The sequence below is a fragment of the Chenopodium album genome, chromosome 4, assembly GCF_948465745.1.
Source record: "Chenopodium album chromosome 4, dcCheAlbu1.1, whole genome shotgun sequence".
In the NCBI taxonomy this organism is placed as follows: Eukaryota; Viridiplantae; Streptophyta; class Magnoliopsida; order Caryophyllales; family Amaranthaceae; genus Chenopodium; species Chenopodium album.
The window spans coordinates 5778523-5794839 of NC_137837.1; the positions used below are offsets into that span (position 1 = coordinate 5778523).

Here is a 16317-nt window from a genome sequence, read left to right on the forward strand (position 1 = left end):
TAGCTTAAAGCATTAAGACCGACAGTTATTTATACCTTGTTAGTTATATTTCACGATAAATGATATTGCTTATAAGTTTAAAAATTATACATGTGAAGTTATTTTATATTACTTGTAATAAGATTTGGTGCAAACGTAAAGGAGAGCTTCTCGTTTAGCTTGATTTGTGGAATTAGCTTTAACCGCCTTGATTAGCAACAACTATCATGTGAGCAAAAACTAGGATATGCTTTAACGGCCATTTTTGTTTAGTTTGCACATACTTTTTATGTTTACCATTTATGTATGAGAAATGGACGCTGGCATGTTCTCATACGTTTATTTTCAGTTTAGTTCAGTTCAGCTCTTAATTTTTTTCTCTTATAAAATATTTATTTCAGTCCAGTTTAGTTCAGTTCAGCTCCTAATTTCCTTCTCTTATAAAATATTCATTTCAGTTCAGTTTAGTTTAGTTCAGCTCCTAATTTCCTTCTCTTATAAAATATTCATTTCATTTCAGTTTAGTTTAGTTTAGCTCAGTTCAGTTCATTTCAGCTGATTTCAGTCTATTAGAACAGTACAAGCCCTTATTATGTTAATAAGCATGATGTTAATATAAGTAAGGGTTGCACTAGCTACTTATGATGTGTGCTTAATATTACTCGTGTACGGGTTTATTATTTCTATTTAGTATTTTTTTTTTTTTTTGTATTTCGGATATCGTATATGTAGTGCTGTCAAATTTCAAACCGAAACCGTTTAACTGTCCGAAACCGACCGACCCAAATGAGAACCGAACCGATTAAAAACCGAATGTTTTGGAACCGAAAACCGACCCGAACCGTATTTTAGTAAACCCGAAACCGAATCGACCCGAGTAATGGTAAACTGTTTAAGAACCGAACCCGTTAACAAACCGATCCGAATATAAACCGAACTGAATGAAAACCGAACCGAAAGAGAACCGAACCGTATCTAAACCGAAACCGTTTCCAACCCGAAACCGTTTAAACTGGCATAAAAACCGTTTACACCGAACCGTTAGCAAACTGCTACCCGTTTGCACCGAACCATTTAAAAACCGAACTGATTGTAAACCGAACTGGTTATAAACCGAACCGTCTATGAACCAAACCGCTTATAAATCGAACCGTTTACAAACTTATTTATTTTTTTTATTTTGAATAGTACAAACTTTTTTATATAATTAAATGGATTGAATATTAGAAATCTTAAAATATATTTAGCATATATTCCAAATTTATCAATTTTTCTAAAGAGCCACACACAATATTTAGCATATATTCTAAATTCATCAAGTTTTCATCTACATGAAACACAGTAACAATGTACTCAAATTTACCCCAAGCAAATAATACAATCACAAAGTGCATTGACCAACAATGCCACTCATCACCATCATCATCATCACTATCAACAGAAATAACCAAAAGCAGCCAAACTGCCAGTTTACATAATAAATTTTTTAAATGCATTTAGCAAAAAAGTTTCTTGAAATTACTCAACAAAAGCCACAGCATTTACCTACACCCTTAAAGGCTTAAAACCCGCGGATGTCAAGTAACTAAAACAGTCAGCAGAGACAGCAGCAACAGCAGAACAGCAGCAGCAGACCAGCAGAGGCAGCAGGAACAGCAGAACAGCAGAACAGCATGAGAACAGCAGAGACAACAGCAACAGCAGAACAGCAGCAGCAGAACAGCAGAGACAAGCAGAACATCAGAACAGCAACAGCAGAACATCAAAACAGCAGCAGCAGATTAGCAGACAAGCAGAACAGCAGAACAGCAGACAAGCAGAACAGCAGCAGCATAACAGAATAGCAGCAGACATGGCAGAATTCACCGCAAAGCATCTCCTAGGCTTGAGGAAAAAGAAAAGCTATATGTCAGCAGAATTCAGGAGGGAGGCAGGAGGAAAATAAGCTACTTAAAAAAAAAAAAAAAAAAAAAAAGATTAAAGAACGTCAATACCTTCCGAATTAGATCCAAAACTTTCATCTATCACTTCTTTACCAATTTCAAGGACGTCTTCTTCAATATCACAATCATAACCACGTAACCAATTTTGTGTGGTAACCAACGCCTCAACATTCTTAGGCAAAAGCGCACTCCTATACTTGTTTAAAATACGACCACCCATGCTAAAAGAAGACTCAGAGGCTACCGATGTTATAGGAGTGGCCAAAACATCCCTAGCCATAGCAGCTAATATAGGGTACACCCTAACTTGAGATTCCCAATACTTGAGAACATCATAATTCTCCCCTTCAATATATGGGACACGAGTAGTAGTCAAATAATTATCAATCTCCATCGATGGTCGGTTTAATGGGCCATCATCATCATCATCATCAATATTCTAGAAAAGTTCAAACAAAATGCTTTTATTAAATAATAAAATTAAAACATACAATTATTATTATGTAATTTTTTTAAAAAAGAAATTAATTACCTTGAATATGTCATCATCGTCACCATTTGATTTATTGGTCACAATTGGGATGGAGGGGGAAACAAATGTACTTGAGTTAAAACCGGAAGCCATAGATGAATAAAAGTTATACAACTCCAAAAGAGCATCTTTAATCACCTTTGCCTTTTCATCACATGCCTCCTCAACATAAAGCACTTTCAACATCTTTCTCACTCTAATAAGCTTACAGCGAGGATCAAGAACGACAGCAATTGAAAGGATCAAACTATAATCATCCCAATAGCTCTCAAACTTTTCAAGCATCAGTTTTGCCATGGGTGCAAGTTTAGGATCTATATGAGCTTTAGTTATCGTGTGCTCAATTTTCAAGACACTAGCAAAATACAAATTTGCAGTAGGATATTCTGAACCAGAAAATAACACAGTGATTTCATAAAATGGCTTTAGGAAATTACATATTTTTGCAATTGTATCCCATTCATCATCCGAAAGTTTGAATTCATAACCCATAAACTTATCGATAACCACTTTCAAGGCTTCCTTTGCTTCTAAAGCTTTTCGGAGCATCGTATAGGTGGCATTCCAACGAGTCACAACATCAAGACGTAACTTACCATTAAACACACAATTAACCTCAGAAAGAGCATGCTCAAATTGAGTAAGCCTAGAGTCCGAAGAATCAATATATTTACAAACTTCACGCAATTTTTGAACACTACTATCGACTTCTTTCAAACCTCTTTGAACAATAATGTTCAACACATGAGCTGAACATCGAATATGAAAAAATTTGCCATTACAAGGAAGAGGAGAAGTCAACATTAAATCTTTCTTCAAAAGATCAACCATAAGATCCATGGATCGAGCATTATCAACAGTAATTGCAAAAGCTTTACCCTGAAGCTTCCACTCCCCAATAAGTTTAAACACGAATTTTTCTATCTCAACACCAGTATGAGGAGGACCACAATACCTAAAATTCAGAATTTTAGACCTTAGACACCAATTTTTGTCAACATAATGTGCAGTTAAAGTGAGATAACCTCGATTAGTGCATGCTGTCCACAAGTCACAAGTGAAGCTAACTCTACCTTCAATTCCAGAAAAATTTTGCAACAACAAGGACTTAAACTTATCATGCTCAACAATACAATATTTCAAAATAGTGTTTCTACACACATGCTTCACATTAGGGTTCAAATTCGTAAAAACTTCCCTAAGGCCATGATGCTCCACAATACTTAAAGGATAGGAATGCAAAATTATAGCTTTAGCAAGCAATTGTAAATGACGAGTTTGATTAAACAAAGGCTGAACACCACTTTCTTTATGTCCAGGATGATGTGGGTGTTTTTTCATGCATGAGGTAGTATGAGCTTTACAAGTGGAGGTACCAGCCGTACCTGGTGCTTTATATTCATTACCGCAAACATTGCATCGGGCATATCTTATCAGAGCAACACCAACCAACTTATCAAAAAAGGTGTAATGCCTCCACACATCTGATGTTCGTTGACGCTTACTACCACTAGTGTTAGTGACTTGTTGTTGAGAAGAATCTTGATTCTGAACAGTGTCTTGAGAATCTATAGTGAACTCATCATAATTTCCAAACTCTTGCTCCATTACTAAAAAAATAGAAACAAAACCATATTTGAAACAAAATCAATACTAGGCCACATATTCAGTAATCTTAACAAGAATTACAAATGTACAACATATTTAGCAATCTATCTTGATGAAAATGAAGCACATGTTAGAGTTAAAATGCAGCACTAACATATTAAAAAAAACACAACCAATTCTAAACACAACCATCATCTTAAAACCTTGAACACAGATTGTGCTATGCCCTCTATAAACAGCATGAGCCTTTGGGTTAGGATTTAGACTGGAAGTCGTGGACCGGGATGGAAAATAAGTCTAGGCTATGCTAAAACTTGCTGTAATAGTGTTTCGGAACCAGGACACATGCACCCTACAGTATGGCCTCGAATCTTTGTACCATCCGCTGCTGGTCCAAATTACTCGACTTAAACCAGCCCAAATCAGAACAAGTAGCAGTGTAGCACATATCCGATTTCTTGCAGTGCATTTAACAAATGTATCAAATCTACAACTAATCAACAGTTCTTGAAGTAAATTCAACAAAAAATATATCATTTATACAACTAATTAGAGGTGAGATATGGTAAAATGCATTAAAAATTTAAAATTGCATCCAATTCAGTTTCTTTTTTGGAATATTCCCATTAACAATTTCATTTCTAGCAGTGTTGCAATCTGAAAGTAATTCATTAAACGATGTTACATAACTAAAATCGACCAGCTAAATACATCTAAATCAATGAAATAACACAACCATCAACAACAAATATCATTAAAATATCATTATAACCCTAAAAACTAATTCTTTAAACTACATACAGTAACAATTAAAAAAAAACAACACCAATTCATACCGTGAATTTGGAGCAATTAGGGCAGCAAACACCAATGACACCGTGAATTTGGAGCAATTAGGGCAGCAATCTAGAGAGAGAGAGGCGCCGTGAGTGAGAGTGAGAGTGAGTGGTAAGGTGAGGATGAGTGGCGCTTAGCCGTGAGAAGAAGAGGCGCCATGAGCATGAGTGGTAAGGTGAGAGTGGTAAGGTGAGAGTGAGAGTGAAAGGGTTTCAAAAGGGTGAAAGTGGTTTCATGGAAATCTAACCGTTGATTTTTTTAATCTATGGTTCAGATTGGTGATCCATGTGTGTTGTGGGAGAAAGAATCTAACCATTGATTTTTTTTAATCTATGGTTGAGAATGGTGATCCATGTGTGTTATAGGAGAAAGAATCTAACCATTGATTTTTTTAATCTATGGTTGAGAGTGGTGATCCGTGTGTGTTTGTGTGTTGTACATTCATCTACTAGTATATCTGTATTTTCATACACGCATTTGATCGGGATCAGTGCCCAAGACACGTATTAAAACATCTACTAGTATATCTTTATTTTCATACACGTAAAAATTATAAAAACGTTATATTAATAAAATGTATAAATAGATTAATTTAAAAAGATCACTAATGAGCTACTTCGTATAACTTTGTAGTTTGTACTAATACATACGAATAACGATGATACGAATATTTATCTATGAGATATTGACATGGTTAGATACCACGTGTTAATAATGTGTAGTACATATGATCGATTGAACTGATCAATATGACCTTGTTAATTAGTCATTACTCATTAGTGTTTTCTTTCATTATACAAATAAAAGCACTTTGTAATATCTTCATAATTTCATGAAAATATATAATGATAAACGATTCATAATTATCAGTCTTGTTGACTAATCAAGTATCGAATTACCAAATTGCAAATTTTCATTTCACAAGAAGTCAAGAACTCATCAAGTCATGATTATGATTGTATGCGTAGTATATAAATGATTAAATAAGAAGCATATAATAACCTAATTGTATAACAATAATACATTAATACACTAATTCTTATAATCTACTTCGTAATAAACTAGTAAGATCAGTATGACTAAACTTGAAACAGAGCATAATATGTATTTATAAAATAAATGAGAATTTGTTTATAATATGTTGCCTAAATATGAAATGATTTGCGACTTGCCGACTTTATTTAAAACTTGTGAACGCAAAAGGTTAGCAAGTACTATCAAATTTCAAACCAAAGCCATTTAAGTGCCCGAATCCAAACAACTCGATAAACAATTTATTTTTTCAAACCGAAAACCGACCCGAACCGTAATTTAGTAAACTTGAAATGGAACCGATATGAATAACGTTAAAGTGGTTAAACCATCGAAGAACCGAACCAATTATAAATTGAACCGAAAAAGAACCGAACCAGTAAAAAACCGAACCGAAAAAGATCCGAACCAGTTACAAACCGAACCAAAAAAGAACCGAACTGTTTCTAACCCGAAACCGTTTCCAACCCGAAACTGTTTGAACCGGGATAAAAACCGCTTACACCGCACCGTTAACAAACCGCAACCCGCCTGCACCGAACCGTTTACTACCCGAACTGTTTACAACCCGAACCGAATTAAAACCGCTTAAGAATAAACCGAAACCGAATCGAACCGATAACTATTTAAACCGAACCAAAACCGACCCGCGAGACAATTAAACCGATTCCAAACCGACCCGATTAACTACCGAACCGATTTCAAACCGAACCGAAACCGAACTGTCAAACCGTTTTGACAGTGCTACGTATATGGTATACATAAATATTATGTGTAATTGGTCTTTGGTGGCCCCGTTGAATAAATTAATAGGCAAATAATAGCCTTTAAATCTCAAAATTTTTTAATATGCCATTATTCTTATGAAAATAATACTCCGTAATTCACTTTTTTTTTTTTTTTCTTTGCTTTTCATGGAATCCGTAACTCGTTAAAGGTGGGTAGCTAGTTCAAAATCATTGAAAGGAATTTAAGTTTTACTTATTTTTCTACTTCGTGTAAGAAAGATAGTGAATAACTCAACTAGAATCTTAGGTTTAGATTGATACTCAATAAAATATAGTATGATATGAAATGGTATAATCTCATTATATGTACAGCGTCATACATAAATTGACACCACAATTCCTCTAATGTTATTGATAGAGTATTAAACATATTCATGGGCCTCAACCATCAGCTTAAGCTTTTGGTTGAGTTAGTCCTCTAACATGGTATCAGAGCCAGCGTGATACAAAGATCACGGGTTCGAATCTCATCCGCCCAAAGAAAGATTGGAAGAAGTACATTTATTTGAACCGCCTAACATTACTATCTTCCTGCATGTCTAAAAGAATAAGCTATCCATGTAACCTTTCTAATCGATAAGGCTTGAATCCTATGTGGTTACCATTATCAAGAAATATTTGTTACAACTTACAAACATACCATAAAAATTAAATTCAAAGTCGGACTACAAGATATATAATATATGGATCACATATATCCCTTAGATAATATATGCATGACCACCTTATATTATTAGCAATTCAATTTAGATGCTGCATGCTTGTATTTATTGTAGTAAATGTACAGAAATAATAATGTTAATGCGGTTATTTTTCAAAAAAATAAAAAAAATATTTATGTTAATGCGGTTGCATTGTTACATTTTAGATTAAAATAAACCATAATAGAGGTCAATAGATCTGATCCAGTTACCTGCATTTGGTGGATCAGTTCTTGGATCATGATCAAATCCATTTTTGGATAAGCCTCAATTTATAAGTGGTAGAATAAAAGCTTCTAAGAATTCACATTTATGTGCATGAGATCACTTACTACTAGCTCATTCACTCCTCTGCAAACTTTTTGGATAAACTTTGCCTTATATTGGTAACAAACATCCCATGTTTATCTAAACGACTAATCTGAACGATGTTTTACGGTGCCTGTAAAAAAATTGTCACATTTTATAAAATAGTAAAAATAATCCGTGAGTGAAAAAACTAGAAAAACTATATTCATTACAGAGTATAAAGGGATTATTGGAATAATGCGACAACTAAATTTTGACGAAAGAGTACATAGGTAAGATTTTGATATTATTTTTTGTCAGTTTATTTGAAAAATGTGCTAATTGAGGAATTTAAGGGGGGAAATTAAAAAAGGTGGTCCAATTTAAAACAGAAGCTTCGAATTGTTCAATTTTAAATCCACATATTTCTCAGATGGGTTAATTGAGTGTTGTGCCTATCAGATAGATAGGGATAGTAGGAATACATTCGCCTCCAAAGTTGGCAGTTGTTTTTGACTACTCAAACATAACGAAAAGAGCCAATTCACCTACTAGCCTTTCCTAAACACCTGTGTTAAGGCCAAACACTAGCAGTCTAGCATGATGCAAGCTTGGATAGCTACATCTTTGCTTTACGTGAATACGCATTTTCCATCCTTAACCCGTGTCAACCGTGTGTAGTTTAACACGCTATTATATACGAAGTATTTTTTTTCCATACATTGAATTGTTCATCCTCTAACGAGTAGTGCACATTGAGATTAAAAATGTGAGAAGATATAATTTTACACTCGGGTGTAGCATGGACACCTTGATTTTATATTATCAGTCTTAGTTCTCCCTAAACTTTAAAAGGGAGTATAATATTATATTGCTAGGCTAAATTAATCGGACGCAAAGTAATAATCTCAGGTTTTTTAATGGATCTAGGCCTAATCATCTTTATATAAAATCATTAGATAAATATGAGCACCTTGCCTTCAATATTTTGCCTTGTTTTCACAGGCTCATACATTGCAAATGCAGCTCGAGCCCATCATCTCCGCCTGAGCCCTGATGCATCTAGTCAGGCCATGAGTCCAAAAAGAGAAAGCTCGACCTCGAACTAATGGAGCCATATTAGTCTATCTGATCTAAGACTACATCATGAAATGAGACTGCCACAAACAAGAGCACTTTCCCCTTAGCTTTGCAATTGTTTAACACAGTTACACAAAACATTTCCCATATTTCCAAACAGCATAATATATAAATGAGATATATTTCTCATCAAAAAAGACATAATTTAGTGAAATTTATCACATTCTTCGTTGAACAAACAATCATAAGTCCGTACCAGAAGGCCGAGATTCAAACATCATAGCTAGCCTAACAAATGAGAGAACAATCTAATAATTAATTTGTGTGATAGTATCAAAGATGTATACATTTAGCTTTAAACTTCGATTTAGTAGGTGTAGCCCTTGACGAACATTCCCGTCTGTGCTTCATCACTCTCACCCTCGTCAGAGTATCTCCCAAGTTGGGCAAGGGAGTTAGCCTTGGCGCGAGCCAAAAGAGCTTTCTGAGCTGCTTCTACATTCCAAGGACGTCCTTTCCATGTCTTAAGCACGCTGTTTTGTAAAGCACGAGCATAAGAGAAAGAGACATGCCATGGGTTTGGGCTCTGATTCATCGCGTTGAGGTTTAGGGTGGCTTCCACTTCAGACTGTCCTCCTGACAAAAACTAAGAACAGACAGAACAGGATTTTGTTACTCTTAGAACATACTATTTTCTTGAACCCGGATTTTAACAAACAGCGTTGAACATTCAAAATTAATCAATTGAGTAACCTAGGTTATGTTTTAAAACACGATAAGAGTATACTCAAACATACCATGATTCCAGCAACAGCAGGAGGCACTCTTCTCCTAAGCATTTGAAGGGTAAATTTAGCAATGGTCTCAGGAGAAGCCTTCTCTTTGTATTCAGCTCCAGGCGTTACCATGCTAGGCTTGAGAAGTATTCCTTCAAACATAACATTGTTTTGAGCCAAGTAGTAAAAGACTTCAGACCATACTCGTTCTGCCACATCAAGTGTCCTCTCAATTGGATGATCACCATCAAGAAGGATCTCCGGTTCCACTATGGGGACAAGACCACTGTCCTGAGAGAATTATAACATACACGACATGTACACATTATAAGAATGTCAGGTTAAGAACTAAACACTGATTTTCTAGTGTATCATTGTGTGTTTACAGATAGACGAAATCTAGCTTCAAAGTTACTTGGGAAGCAGTTATAATCATCAAAGACAATTTTCAGACACTTAGGTCACTTGGCTTATGGTTCACTCAGAGCTCGTGTTTATAGAACTCATAATTTACCTACGGCATATTTGAAGACAGTCCACAACTACTCAACTAGATAGCATTGTACATCCCTTCACTAAAGTGCAGGATAGTTCAGATTAGGATACTGACTACCGACAACCATAAGGATAGTGTGGAATATGGAAAGGACACCAAAATGGAAAGTGTTTATCCTCATGGTATACAGAACACTGGTCCATAACTATTTCCTATAGTTACGGCCACACATACTACTTCAAAATGTCTGAAAAAAAGCTGTCACGCTATACTACTGTAATGATCTGTGTTTGTATTCTTCAAAATAAAAATAGGGAGACTGTCATAGTAATCCTATTTTCCTAAGTCAGGACAAAGAAAATCAAATTGGTTCATTGATTCAGCATTCACTTAAGATGCAGCACATTGGAAATTCAAGTTCAGTGCAATGCAGCAAGGAACCAACTAGCAAACTTTTCATACCTACTTTCCGGTGTACTAAAAGTCTAAAAAGTGTTCATTTCATTTCAACACATTGAGCAAGCTTGTGCCTAAGAACTAACAGAATCAGAGGCATCATCATATGCTTATATGACTTAAGATGTCAGTGCTTATAGAACTCATGTGTCGCAGAATGAATCCAACTGATCCTATAATTCATCAAACATTATGAAAAATTAGGGTGTGCATATTGTTAAGTCTTGATCCTATAAACATCAAAGGCCTTGAAGGCTTGAACAGAAACAAACACCAGCACCACCTACTTTATTTGAAGCTTAAATTTGTACCTGAGAGATAGCAGCATAACGAGCAAGTCCCCAAGCAGCTTCCTTGACCGCCAAAGCAGAAGGTCCACATGGAATACTAACAACTGTACGCCTACATTTGTGATAGGAGTTTCATGCCTTAGTAATCTAACGGAGGAAAACAAAGGAAAGAAAATCTCACTGGTCAAATGCATCTAAAATTGGCTTACCATTTTGCAAAACGAGCACCCTGTTTATAGTACTCAGCAGATCTTGACGCCAACCCATCTAAACCTTGGCACCAAGATTCATTGTACGAACCTGGCAGAGGAGACAAACCCTGGAAATGAAAGAGTGACAAACACGATTTTAGAAGGTTATCTTTCATTGAGCATTATTCACCAACACCTATTAACTGTCAAAATGTGGAAGATGTATAATAATGACATACCTTGTCGACTTTGATGCCAGGAACAATATTTTCATCACGTAAGCAATCGACAAATTTCTTCCCATCTGTTGTAGACTGGTAAAGTGTTTCCTCGAACATAATAGCACCAGAAATATATTCACCAAGGCCAGGGGTTGTCAGTAGAAGCTGCCTATAAATCTGACGATTCTCTTCTGTGTTATCTAAGCCAATTGATGCCAATCTCTTCCCACAAGTTGCATTTGATTCATCGATGGCAAGGATGCCACGTCCAGGAGAGGCAATAGTTTTCTGCACAGTCAACTTAGAAATCAATAGCAGTTTGAATAAAAACCAGAGCTATCTACTAGTGTCATAACTCGTTAGGCCAAGAAAAGCAGCATGAGACTCGCATATACATCAAATTGTTGATTCAGGTGAAAACAATTACCACGAAATATATTTCTATAGAAAGAGTAAACATATGTTAAGATTACAAGCATCCCACAGGATAACCCCAAACAAAAGGTGTCCTCAAGATGTAAGATCAAGGGAGCAATCATACCAACAACGTGCATCAATCGAAATATGTAAACAATCAGGTTCATCAGGTAATTAAACTGTCAATGTATCACCACAAAAGGCAAAAGATTGCAAAGAAAAGGAGTGGGGATGAAATTATGCAATTCCAATTCAATTCGAGTATTCGACTTTCTGCTGTTGGATACTTAACTATCAGTCCAGCAGACACAGGACATACATCTGAACACTTGCAATTAGGCCAAAAAATCACAAATTGTTCAGAAAATAACAAAGACTCACCCATGGACTATCCATACATTATAATTTCAGTCCATATGTTCATTGTTCCATAAACCCTTTATTCCGAATTAATAGTCCTTAATCATTATACAATTTAGAATTTCCTGAAACTTAATCTGTCAAACAGTTATGAGCTTATGTCTATGATCAGATTGTCCTTCCACGAAAATTGAAAATCGGAATAATATGATACATAACTGACAGAGCGAGGCAGCAAGCTGCTGCCACAGCAACAAACCCTGAATTTAGGGGGACAGATCTACAGAAGACCCCTAGATATCATCAACAGTAAGAATTATGGACCCATTTTCAGAACCAAATTCACAAAATTTTCGCAGCAACTATACATATGTTTTAACTTTAGCAATCCAATATCAAGTGATCAGTATTCAGTACATCAGTATTCAGTACATGTAATAATTAAAATGAAGATCATGCTAGGCAAAAAAATACAAAAAACTACAAATGAGATGAAAAACATACAGCAGTCTTTACAAGCTCATCAGTATAAGAGCTTGAAGTGGCACGGATTGGCATGGAAACTCGGCGAGTTGTAAAGAGTGTCGATGATCCGACATGGGAATTGAAGGACTGTTGTCCCAGCCATTGTGATGATGCTCCATTAAGCTTTACTAGACCTGTAGATGCCATGGTTGATCCCTCTACCACCTCTCTTAGTCAACTTTTGCTAGAAATAATGCCAAAAAAGTCTTTGAGAACAAAGTTAGAATTTAGGTGCCAAATTTTGACTATGATATATATATATATATCAATCATGAAGCATGTGTGACAACAAGAAAAGTAGTTAATCATAATTCATCAACTCAACAACCATAAGGTCCAATACAAATCTACACTGGTTGGTACCATAAGGTGCCAAAATTAGAGGATTAATGTAAAAACTCAACCCACTAAAATTCGACAACTAAGTTGGTAAAGTCTTTCGGGTAGAACCATCTTATTCAAAACCCGTCTTTATCACATGAATTATCATGTGTACCCTCTTAGGTACAAAATGAATTATCACGAAATGAATTAAAATTATGTACCCTTTTAGGTACGAAATGAATTATCACGAAATTAAAATTTTAAATATGAGAATACCATTGTTTTTTTTGGTGTTTAGAGAGCCACAAGGGCGGGGGTGAGAATCGATCCCAGGATCTATGAGAATACGATTGTATTAGTATTAAAAGTTTAGAACCACCTAAGGTCCTGTTTGGCAAAAGTAGCGATAGCGGGTAGCTTTTAGCGGTCGAGTAGCGGGTAGCTTTTAAGGTAGCGAGTAGCGATCGAGTAGTAGTGGGTAGAGGTTAGCGGTCAAAGTAACGGTTGATAGTATGAGTGTTTGGCAAAAGTAGCGGTTGCAATACCAAAATATATCAAAATTCATATATATATTGTTTTAAAATTAATAAATATTTGCTAAACGCTACCCGCTACTTCTAAACGCTACTATTTTTAACGTTTGAGAAAAGCTACCTGAACGCTACCTCTATCGCTAACCGCTACTAAAATCGCTACCTTTCCAAACACTCTCAAGTTTTTTCTAATAGTGTTTTGACTGGTCAAAACGCTACCCGCTACCTCAAACGCTACCACCAAACAGGGCCTAAGTCGTAACACCCACCTAATAAAAAGAGACCAAAAAGGACAAGCATACCATTACACAAGCACCCACTAAAACCAACAACAGTGAAAAAGGCATCTCCATTTAATAAAGTTTAATTTTTTTGTCTACAGCAGAATCAATCTTTATTCTCCAATAATACCAACACAATTATTATAAAACAGAAATCCGAAAGAAAACTTTTATATACACCCGGTTTTCAGTAATTTACTGAATATCGGGTACACTTTTGTCAGATTTAGTGTCACTTTTGTCAAATTTAGCGTCACTTTTGTCAAATTTATCAATGAAGCATAAATAACTTTTATATATGTCAGGTAACTTTTGTGCGTTTTAGTGTAACTTTTGCACATTTTATTGTCACTTTATAACTTATTTAAAAGTTTGTCAATCCGAAAATAATGAGTATTTATTATACAATTAAAAGTATGAAAATTAATGTCTAATAATAACTGAATTAATCAATAAATTCAGAATTAAATTAAAGGAAAGAAAATGAGCAGAAATTGGCTTACAGTAAACGGAGGCGAATTACAGAAGAAGAGAGCTCCAAATTTTTTTTTACGAAGTAGTATATTTTTTCGATAAAATAATGGGAAAAAAAAAATTCTCTAAATTAGTTTGGGTGTTAAAATCACATAAATGAAAATTGACCTTCACCAACCCAGAAAAGGTCCTGTTTGATGTACTACGGAGTATAAAACTATAAAAGTACACGTATAAGGTACATCTTGAGAATTTTTAACAGAGGTTTTTTTTTTGTTTTTTTTTTTTTTTTTGATAAAACAGATTTTTTTTTTTTTCCTTTTTTTTGAGAGAAAACAGAAATTTATTTCATGTTTAGCCAAAATTAGAAAATTTTCAAGTATTTTTACTTGTTGCATATTTTGGTGATTGACTTTCCCTCTGATCAATTATTTCGGCTATATCCTCCTTTCCTTAAAGTCTTGTTCCGATTTACTGAAAATAAATGAACTGAACTCAAGTTAATAGAACTAAAATGAATTACTTCAAAAAAAAAAAAAAAAAAAAAAGAACTAAAATGAATTGTTTATGAGAGAAATAAACTAGGAACCGAACTGATTAGAGTTGAATTGAAATTAAGCTGAACAGATTAGCCCTTAGTGTTGCTTTTTTTTTTTTCCAAAGAATTTGTTTTTTTTTTTTAAATTCAAATATGAGATATCAGAAAATATCGTGATATATTTTCCGTATTGATGAGAATAATATATATAGGTTTATTAATGTTAAAATATTATTTACTAATATATCTTTAGGATTTATAGTTATGGTGGTATATCTTTTAGGAAGATTGTTTTCTATTTTATGATATTTGGTTTTGTATAAATCTAATATATATATATATATATATAGGGTCGGGATCCGGTGAGAACCACCCTTTATGTGAGAACCCACACCTTATGTGAGAACAAATCTCAGCCGCTAGATTAGATGAAATCCAACTGCTGAGATTATAAGCATGCCTACAAGCTAACTTTCAGCATCTAATTTATCTCTCCCCTCTATTATGTCTGCAATTCAAAGCTCATCAATGGCGATTTACTTATCAATGGCGATTCACTGAGTATGCTCTTCTTTCGGCAAATTTCAGCGGTTTCTTTCTGCAATTTTCAACGGTTTCTTTTTGCAAATTTCAACGGTCGCAATTTCATCCACCATTGAGGTTTGTTCGTAATTTTAATTTTGAATTGCATGTTAATCTGAATATTCAATATATTTTGATTTTACATCTCTGAAAAATTTGGAATTGCATGTTAATTTTCGAATTGAATTACATGTTAATTTTCGAATTACATTAATCGAATTGAATGTTTAATTGCATCAATTATTTGATTGAATTGAATCAATTATTTAGGTTTGATTAATTTGATAGAGATTTTAATAATATCAGATTAAACTTTATAGTGATTGAATCAATTATTTATGTTCTTATTTTCAATCAAATTCAAAATGAGCAAATAAATTAAAATGAGCAAACCTAAATATGTATAATAGAACAAAGTGGATATGAAATGAGCAAAGTGGATATGGAATGAGCAAAGTCATATAAAAATGAGCAAATTGAACTTTGTTGTTATTATGTTCTTATTTTCAATCAAATTCAAAATGAGCAAATAAATTAAAATGAGCAAACCTAAATATGTATAATAGAACATTTAAAATGAGGTAACTACAATTAAAATGAGCAAATATTAATGACATTCATAAGTAATTCAAGGATCTATAAGTTTTGCAAATATTAGCTTGTAAAAACACTAAGTATACAGAATTGTGTATGTATGTGTGTGTGTGTGAGAGAGAGTGTGTGTGTGTGTGTGAGTGAGTGTAACAGTGTGTCTGTGTGTGAGTGTGAGTGTGAGTGTGAGTGTGAGTGTGAGTGTAAGTGTGATTGAGTGTAAGAGTTTATATATGTGGGCATTGAATTGCATGTTCATTTGACAAATGAGCAAACCTATCCCCCCCTGCCCCCTCCTCTTTCTGCTTGCAATTCTGATTTCAGAAACTGATTTCAGTTATAATTATAGATTATGAAATTATTGAGTGTGTGTGTGTGTTTGTGTGTGTGTAAGTGTGTATCTATGTCTGTGTGTGTGTAAGTTTGTTTAAGAATCTGATTTCAGTTCTAATTATTAAGAGTGTATGTGTGTGT

The 16317-nt window shown here is 34.5% G+C and overlaps 1 protein-coding gene across 1 annotated transcript; it reads right to left on the bottom strand.

Annotated features, from left to right (window-relative positions):
• Positions 1-9030: 9030 nt before the first annotated feature.
• On the bottom strand, positions 9031-12839 carry LOC145626455 (fructose-bisphosphate aldolase 3, chloroplastic-like). Its single transcript, XM_081678890.1, has 6 exons — positions 12500-12839; positions 11237-11506; positions 11016-11125; positions 10828-10918; positions 9586-9855; positions 9031-9434 (listed from the first exon to the last, which is right to left on the bottom strand). Exons 1-6 carry the CDS (start codon positions 12665-12667, stop codon positions 9156-9158), a joined length of 1188 nt encoding a protein of 395 aa, XP_081535016.1. The 5' UTR covers positions 12668-12839; the 3' UTR covers positions 9031-9155.
• Between the last annotated feature and the right edge of the window lie 3478 nt (positions 12840-16317).